This window comes from Notechis scutatus, chromosome 1 (genome assembly GCF_049901735.1).
Source record: "Notechis scutatus isolate UNSWTSFEM ecotype Mainland chromosome 1, rNotScu1.2, whole genome shotgun sequence".
Classification (NCBI taxonomy): Eukaryota; Metazoa; Chordata; class Lepidosauria; order Squamata; family Elapidae; genus Notechis; species Notechis scutatus.
The window spans coordinates 119630275-119638845 of record NC_142009.1 but is presented as its reverse complement, the minus strand read 5'-3'; the positions used below and the strand labels follow the sequence as shown (position 1 = coordinate 119638845).

Genomic DNA, 8571 nt, shown 5'->3' with positions numbered 1-8571 from the left:
CCACACACCCCTAAAAACACCCCCCCCCCATGCCCCTGCCAATATCCCTGGGCGCCCTCCCCCACACGCCACAGGCCAAATAAGGATAGCTGAAACACTGGATGTGGTCCATGGGCTGTAAAATGTCCAGGTCTGCTCTAACCAAATTGTCCCATCCAAACTAGCACAGGGAGATCAAATTTCTCCTCTTACAAGTGCAGCTTCTAGTCTACCAGCACAGCCAATTTCAGGTCAGAGGAAATTGCTAAAAATTGCAGCCACTTCATATTCCACTGATAGCATTGGAAAATTAGCTTGATCCTCAGCTTATGTTTTTCTTACATTAGGACATTTTTTTATTTACATTTTGATATATTTTAACTACAAACTAGGCAAGAAGGTAAATTATCACAGCGTTTATTAGTCATTTTTGCAACCAAACAGTAACAATTGAAACAAATACAAAATTCAGCAAAATAATCTTTTAATAGTTGCAAATATATCCTTCAGGTCAAACTAGTTTACTGACAGCAGTTATTACATTTTTAACAAACATTGTTCCCAAACACAAAATCAAGTATTTATGACAAGGACCAAGTCCCTGATGAGTGTAATGGAATGGAACAGAACGATGCTATTCCAGGATGCATCTTCTGAACTGGAGTTATTTCTTTGGCTTTCCTATTTCGTATATATAATAGAGGGCATAGCCAAGTCCTGAAGATAAGAAAGACAATATATTATGATAGCAAGAATATAGATGCTCAATTGTAGTTTCCTTAAAATATAACAGAGATGTACACAGCTCCTTTCACTGTTGTTTTAAAGACAGAGATGCCAGATTAAGAAGTTTTAGAAAAGTTCTTCATTCCATTATTTTTCACATTTTAAAAGTTGATAGATAATATTGGTCCAGTCTCAATGAGAGAGATTGGGTCAAATACTGCCAACAGCAAATAAGTCTAAGTTTTTAAAAATGGCATTCATTTTTTTCCTATTGAACAAAATGAGACTTAAATCTTCTGTAATGGAAATAGTCACATATCTGAATTATGTCCTGTAAGACAAAGATGAAGAACATCCCAAAAAGGCAACCCAGTCAAATATTTATAATATAGTTTTTTCTGAAAACAATTTTAAAATCAGATTAAAAGAATGAGGTAATACATTCTCATGTTACACTGAATAATAACAAACAAAAGGTTGTCATATAAATACAGTATCAATATTGGGAATATTTTACAAAATAATTTTGACATTAAATATTTTAATTAATTTTTAAATACAATACTTGAATTGTATTTGTTCAACTAAAAAAAAACCCCTAGAATATTTCTAATTATCTACTTTGGATTTAAATAGAGAAGGGTAGATTCTTTTGAAAATTTTAGAAGGCTAAGACAGCTTAGCTTATACTTAAAACTTACCAAAAACGGAAAGGGCCATGGTAATTCGATACAGCGTAGAATCTAGGATTCCATTTTTCAAATGCACTGGAATGCCATTATCTTCCTAACATCAATGACACAAAACTCAGTATTCACATATTAGTTTTGGATTAGCTTCTACAAATCAAGTTTCTCTTCAAGAAGAAAATTAAACTTCTGCAGTCATAGTTATAACATCCAAAAATGAAGTCTTGATCTGTTGAAAATAGGCTTAAAATACAAAAGCACTGTCTCCTTCTTTGCACCTTTTATTTGCACAGCAAATCCTGCAACTCAAAATCTTAATTTGAATTAAGAATGTATAAAGCCTGAAGAAAGCCTGATATGCAGCAAGTATTTTTCCAAAAGATAGCTAAGTTTTGATCTAACAGACAATTGGTGGATTTTACAAAACAAGGAGGTCATATGAGAGACTGTAGGATTGTAATTATGGAGTGTCAATTGAGACTAAAATACTAAGGATACAGAAAAATGGTTCTTAATGGTAAAAAGTACATCCAGCCACCAATGTTCATACTGTGACATGGAGACCTTTCTGTCAATACTAGAGTATAAATTTTTAGAATAAACAGCATTAATATTTCAGTTACTTAACAGCAATGCAGGAATTCAGAATGACCCAACATTGAAGCATAGCTATCTACTGAATTCAATAAACAAGCTTAGTTTTAATTCCTGGTTATGATACCTAGTAACCATAATACAATGAGTTAAATTGCTATAAACTATTTTACTGGGTGCCCTTCTGAATAGAAGTCTGAATTTTTTTTACCTAAAAGTGGTAGTTTTTATTTATGCATACCCAGACATGCATACATACTGATAGTTATACATATATTCATCTCCATGATTCTGGATTTTGCAATAGCATACCAATCAAATTTAAGAAAAAAAAAGCCATGGTGGCTTTATTACTCGATAATATTACTGATAAAATATCTTGAATCAGCTCATTCTATTTAAAAATGTGCAAGAATGATACCAAATGCTGCATTAAATTTATCTGTTCTCAAAGTAGAAAGATAATCAGTAGGTACCTGAAAATGTTTCTGCTTCTCAGCAATCCTGCTTGCAAGCTGCCTGCGAGAGGCAAAGTTTATGGGGTTTTGTGCAACTTGCCGAACAGCCTACAACAGAAATACAAACATATAAGGAGTCTCTGTGGCGCAGTGCAGTACTGCAAAGCTATTTCTGACATAAGACATAAGAATTTATTTGTCATTACACTCGCTAGCGGGTGCAACGAAATGAGGTGCTCTTCCACAAAGTAAAACTGGACAAACACCACAATCTTATGACCCTGCATTCAAACTCAAAACTGCACTTGGATAAAAACTGTTCTGCAGCCAGCTGCCTACAATTTGGCAGTTCAAATCCCACCAGGCTCAAGGTTGACTCAGCCTTCCATCCTTCCAAGGTGGGTAAAATGAGGACCCAAATTGTTGGGGGCAATAGGCTGACTCTGTAAACTTCTTAGACTTATATTTACAGCCCTCTCTAAGTGCTATTGCTATGTATGTTGCGCGTATAACAAAATCAATGCAGACTCCAGCATGAACCCACCATAATTAATGACAGCATTAATGTACAAAGGATACTATATTATTGAATTTAAAAAAAAGCCACATCTGCAGAAGCACAAACATTCTCCCTCCAAAACCTACCTGTTATAGTATATGCAAATTGAGTTAGCGTTCATAGCAAAAACAGTAACAGGAAGGCTCAATGTCTATCAACACTGACAATGTTCATTCATCCCTACTGTCATCATTTATAAAGGGTCAATAGGATGCCTCTGCGAATTTATACTTTAGTATTCAGTTTATACTAAATTTTCTAAATTAGCATCCCATCATTTCAAAAAATAGAATCACCAATTACTTTTATTGCTGGGGATAGTTAATTTTATCTACATTTGGCCTTACTGTTGCTTCTTAAATTTCAGTAGCCCCCAGAACCCTGTAAACTTTCAAACCACATCTAAATCTGTATCAGCCTAACCAAGGGATAGACAAGTACAGGTAGTCCTCAGCTTACGACCACAACCGAGCCCCGAATGTATGTTGCTGAGTGAGGAATTTGTTAATATCCCATTTTACAGCTTTTCTTGCCACGTTTGTACAGCGCTTCGCTGCCGTTGTTCAATTAGCAACACCGCCTTTAAGTGAATCTGGCTTCCCCACCGGCTTGTGGGAAGGTCGCCAAAACGCGGATCACGTGACCCTGGGACACTGCGACCGTCATAACTAGGAGCCAGGCTGTCGAACGGCCGAATGTGAACCACGTGACCACAGGGATGGTGCCACGTTACTAAGTGTGAAAAAAAAAACGGTCGCAAGTGTGGAAAAACGGTCCTAAGTCGCTTTCTCCAGTGCAGTGAAGTGGTCACTGAAAGAATGGTGGTTAAGTACCTGTATTGCCTGAACGGGAGAGAGAAGCTTGATTCGGGCTGCGCTCCCCTCAACCAGCCACACCGGGACGCTCTTCTTTCACCCCGCATCCCCCAACAAGGCAAGGGTCGCAGAGCGAGACTTGCCAATCATCAGCGCTGGATCCAAGACCGGGATGCCACCACAAAAAACCCGCCACCGCCTCAGTCACCTACCTTCAGGCCAGCTGTCCTCTCTGAGGCTAACCACCGGCTTCATACCGGTTATAGTCAAGCGGGGCACCAGAGAGGAGCAAGCCTGGCTCTCGAGCCCCAACACAGGCGGAAACGCTCAACATTTAAAAACACACATACCAACCGTTAGCTCTTACTAGCCAACGGTTGCTCTCCTCTCAACGGTTCCCCAAGGGGACGAGTGTGTCCCCCCCCCCCACTCCCCTCACGTACCAAAAGGGTTCGAAACATCTTGACGGCTCCACCAATCGCTTCCTCGTCTCCGCCGAGAACCACCAAGGACACGGGTAAAGAGAAGGGCGGCGTGACGTCACGCGATCAAACTTCCGCTAAAAAGCCGGAAGCGGCCCCTGGTGAAGGAGCGTCGCTCTAGCTTCGGGGATATCGGTGGTCGGTGAAGGGAACGGGGACGCTTTCGAGCGATGGTTGCAGGTGCAGTGTTGGACTTTATAGGGAGGGAGGGTTGAGGCCGGAAAGACTATTTAAAGGGAGTATTTTTTTTCCTTCTCTCTCTCTCTCTTTTTTGCACGAGTGTAACATTCGGGGCCAAAGTCGAGGCCATTTGGGCTATAAAGTCGGCAGCGTTAATAATAAGGAACCCGAAAGGCGCCTTCTTGCGCTTGTTTAAGCCTCGGCTTTTTCCGAAATTCGAGCGAGGGCGTTGAGTCCGAAACGCCTGCTTCCAAAGGGAGTTTCTTTTCATCCTGTGGTACGTGTCACTGGGAGAAGAAACCCGAAGAAACGTAGAACAGCTTATTGGGGACCCTATCAGAAGAATCGGCTCCGAATTTTTCTTGGGATCGAACATGTGACTTCACGGCGTCAAAACCACGCCTGGACGAATGGCGATGTTTTGTTTTAATCTTGGCAAAAAGACTTCTGTTTTTAAAAGCTGTCAGCTATGCGGAGATGCCTTTTTTAATTTTTAATTTTTAAAAAGCGCACTAACGTGCCTACCGTCCCTGTCCTATTGTTTCTTTTATTTTTATTTTTCTTATATGTATCCATGTATTCATAACTATGTTTTTATTTATACCTATTTTGTAAGCAATAGACAAAAATAAATAAATAAAATAAAAAATAAATAAAGTATTATATAGAATCTTTAGAGGATTCTTTAGAAAATTCTAAGTCAGCTTTTCATGGCAGAGCAAAAGGAATCATTTTCCTTGGGGGGGGCGGGGGGGTATTAAAAAGCTTCTGCACCCTAAGCTGGGAAAATCTTATGACTGCATTTCTCTTAGTCTTGCCTAAAAAAAAAGCTGATGGCTTTTTGCAGACGAGCTTTATTGGGGATGCTGACTTCATTTTCCAGCAGGACTTGGCACCTGCCCCCACTGCCAAAAGCACCAAAACCTGGTTCAATGACCGTGGGATTACTGTGCTTGATTGGCCAGCAAACTCGCCTGACCTGAACCCCATGGAGAATCTATGGGGCATTGCCAAGAGAAAGATGAGAGACATGAGACCGAACAATGCAGAAGAGCTGAAGGCCTCTATTGAAGCATCCTGGTCTTCTATAATACCTCAGCAGTGCCACAGGCTGATAGCTTCCATGCCATGCCACATTGAGGCAGTAATTGTTGCAAAAGGGGCCCAAACCAAGTACTGAGTACATATGCATGCTTATACTTTTCAGAGGTCTGATATTCTATGTACAATCCTTGTTTTATTGATTGCATGTAATCTAATTTTCTGAGATTGTGGATTTGGGGTTTTCATGAGCTGTAAGCCATAATCATCTCAATTATGACAAATTACAGCTTGAACTATCTTGCTTTGCGTGTAAATGACTCTATCTCATATATTAGTTTCACCTTTTAAGTTGCATTACTGAAATAAATGAACTTTTGCACGATATTCTGATTTTTTGAGTTTCACCTGTATGAAAGCAAAAGAATGTGTTGGAGTTCGCAGGACCTAAGAACAGCAGTTGCCTGCTACTCCTTAAAGCACAAACTGTTTTCCTAAAGAGTGCACAAGCATTACCTTACCTACAGCTGCTGCATTATCTGGGAAAAGGTGTGAAGGGTAAAGTTGCAGACCAATTCCTATGCTTGCATCCCCATGTGCTCCACATTCTTTGCCACCAGATCTGAAGCACATGTCCCATTGAATGCAGACGTGTCCATATAATGTGCATACTGTTGTGCATGCCTCTCACTGAAGTGTCCCTACAAGTTCTTCTAGAACAAGATTAAAAGAAAATGTGTGAAAGAATGAGTGGTGAAACCTGTATAGTATTTATACAAGGATGCATCAGGCTGTGAAATCCAAAGCTATTTTTTTATTTAATGTTTCAGATTACAGCATTAGAAAAGTCTGATTCTATAACTGACAGCAGAATCTTAAATTATTGAACATATTTAAAAGTGTCTTAAGTCATTCCACAACATCCTTGTATATTCATGCTTAGTGTACTCATTTTAACAGCAGAAGCGATTTTCTCCCAATGTTGCATTTAGCATCCAACCTATTTGTTCTGTCATTACTCAGTTGGTTCAAGGAAATGGTCTGCTTTATAGCATTTACTTGCCATATACAGCTTGTTTTAGAATAAAATAATCAGTTAATTCCATTGCAGGAACTGGCAACAATTCCAAAGGCTAATTTTTAATGTTGCCTCTATTAGAAGAATCTGCCTTGTGCCCAATCTTTCTTTAGTCGATAAAAACAATATTGGTTGTCACTGCTTAGCTCGCCCATTTCAGTAGTTGTTCCTTTTTTACAAGCAACTTTCATTCCACTTTCCTCAAGTTTGACTTTCATTTATTAAATTTATACACTGCCCATCACAGTCAAGCATATTGGGTGGCATATTGCATGGAAACAGATGCCTTCTTTTCCACACTAAGCAGATTAATCTAAATTTGTAAATTCTTAATTTGTAAATCTTATTGCTTTTTGTTAATATTCAGTAAAAGACAAGTTGAAACAGTTAATATTCAGTAAAAGACAAGTTGAAACAGTTCCTTAATCCAACAGATTTCATCTGGCTGAATAGTTTATATTTATTTCTCACAAATGGTTCTCGATTTACCAGTTGGGACCAGAATTTTGGTTGCTGAGCAGTGTGGGCAATAAGTCATTATGTCACTGGGCTCAATTTTATGATTATTTTTACTGCAATTTTTAAGTGAATCACATGGTTATTTTGCAGATATGCATAACGCAAATCTGGCTTCCCCAGTTGCTTGACAGAAATCAGCTAAGCAGATTGCAGATCATGATCATATGACTGCAGAATGCTGCAACCGGTCAAAAATGTGAGCTAGCTGCCAAGCACCATAATCATATGACCACGAGGGTGGTACAACAGTCATAAATTCAAGCGCAGGTTGTGAATCACATTTTTCTCAGGCTGTTGTAACTAAACTTTGTTAAACAAATGGTCATAAGTTGAGGACCACCTGCCTTCAGATAGGCAAAGCAAATGCAAGATTTGGATCAAAGGCATTATTTTTCAACTATCTGTCATGACCAACATTTTAATAATTTAGCATGATTTTTTTGTTGATTTCCTTAATAATAAAAGACTGTGACAGTGATCCAGATTCTTAAGGGTTACACAGTGCTGTGGGGTTGCAGTACTGTTGGCACTAAATCAAAATGACTTTTTCAAGGCCTCATGAGTTGCCCGTAGGTGCTATATCAACATTAATGTGCTCCAAATTGTCTTTTGTCCTTTGAATCACACTGCTGGATAGTGCCAATCCCTATTCCTGCAAGACATAAAAACTCTACTGATACTGTGAATGGGTAATCTTGTTGTCCTGGCAGTGTACAAGAGTTAAACTATGCTTAATGTAAACATGGCAAGTGTTTATTTAATAGGTGACAAAGTAGCCAAGTTGTGAATACAGGGATCAAATTGTACTAGTTTTATAGGAAATTCTTATCTTGTTCTGTTGGAATTCATCCTTCACAGTTTTTTCTATCAGTTGTTTGCAGTAAGCATGACTGCCAGTTGACCATAGCTACAAGAGAAAAGATTAGCTAATACAAAATCATTTTTGGGGGGTCGTTAGAAGTTTTTATTCTCGGTAAAAAATATTTTTTCTAAAAATAAGTCCTTCAGGGTTCTGCAAATTTGAATGTATTTACAACAAAAGTTTAAGATAATTACTTTTCTTACTTAGGAAACAGCTATAATAGAAGGCAGCAATTTTTTAATAGGCATGTTTGAAACAACTGTCAACTTTAAGAGGGTTATGACAATTGAAGAAGCTGGCATAATCAATGTTGAAGATTATTTTACGTGAAGATAGAGATTTCTTGCCTGTTAAGATAGGCTAGTAAATAGTTAAACCTATTTCCCCCTCTATCATCAACAAAATCAACAAAGCTGGTGATGGTAGTGGTACTGTAGATATTTACAATTAGGTGGCTGTTTCAGAGGCTTGGACTTAAAAAATGTAAGTTTAAGAGGTGAATACTTCATTCGAGCTAGTTTAATCTTATCAATACACCTGGAGCTAATTCATTTTAAATCCATTTACTTTGTGTGAAACCAGTTGTATA

The 8571-nt window shown here is 38.4% G+C and overlaps 1 protein-coding gene across 1 annotated transcript; it reads right to left on the bottom strand.

Annotated features, from left to right (window-relative positions):
• Positions 1-380: 380 nt before the first annotated feature.
• Positions 381-4394, bottom strand: COX7A2 (cytochrome c oxidase subunit 7A2). The gene is made up of 4 exons (XM_026665199.2): positions 4264-4394; positions 2465-2554; positions 1407-1491; positions 381-696 (listed from the first exon to the last, which is right to left on the bottom strand). Exons 1-4 carry the CDS (start codon positions 4279-4281, stop codon positions 644-646), a joined length of 246 nt encoding a protein of 81 aa, XP_026520984.2. The 5' UTR covers positions 4282-4394; the 3' UTR covers positions 381-643.
• Between the last annotated feature and the right edge of the window lie 4177 nt (positions 4395-8571).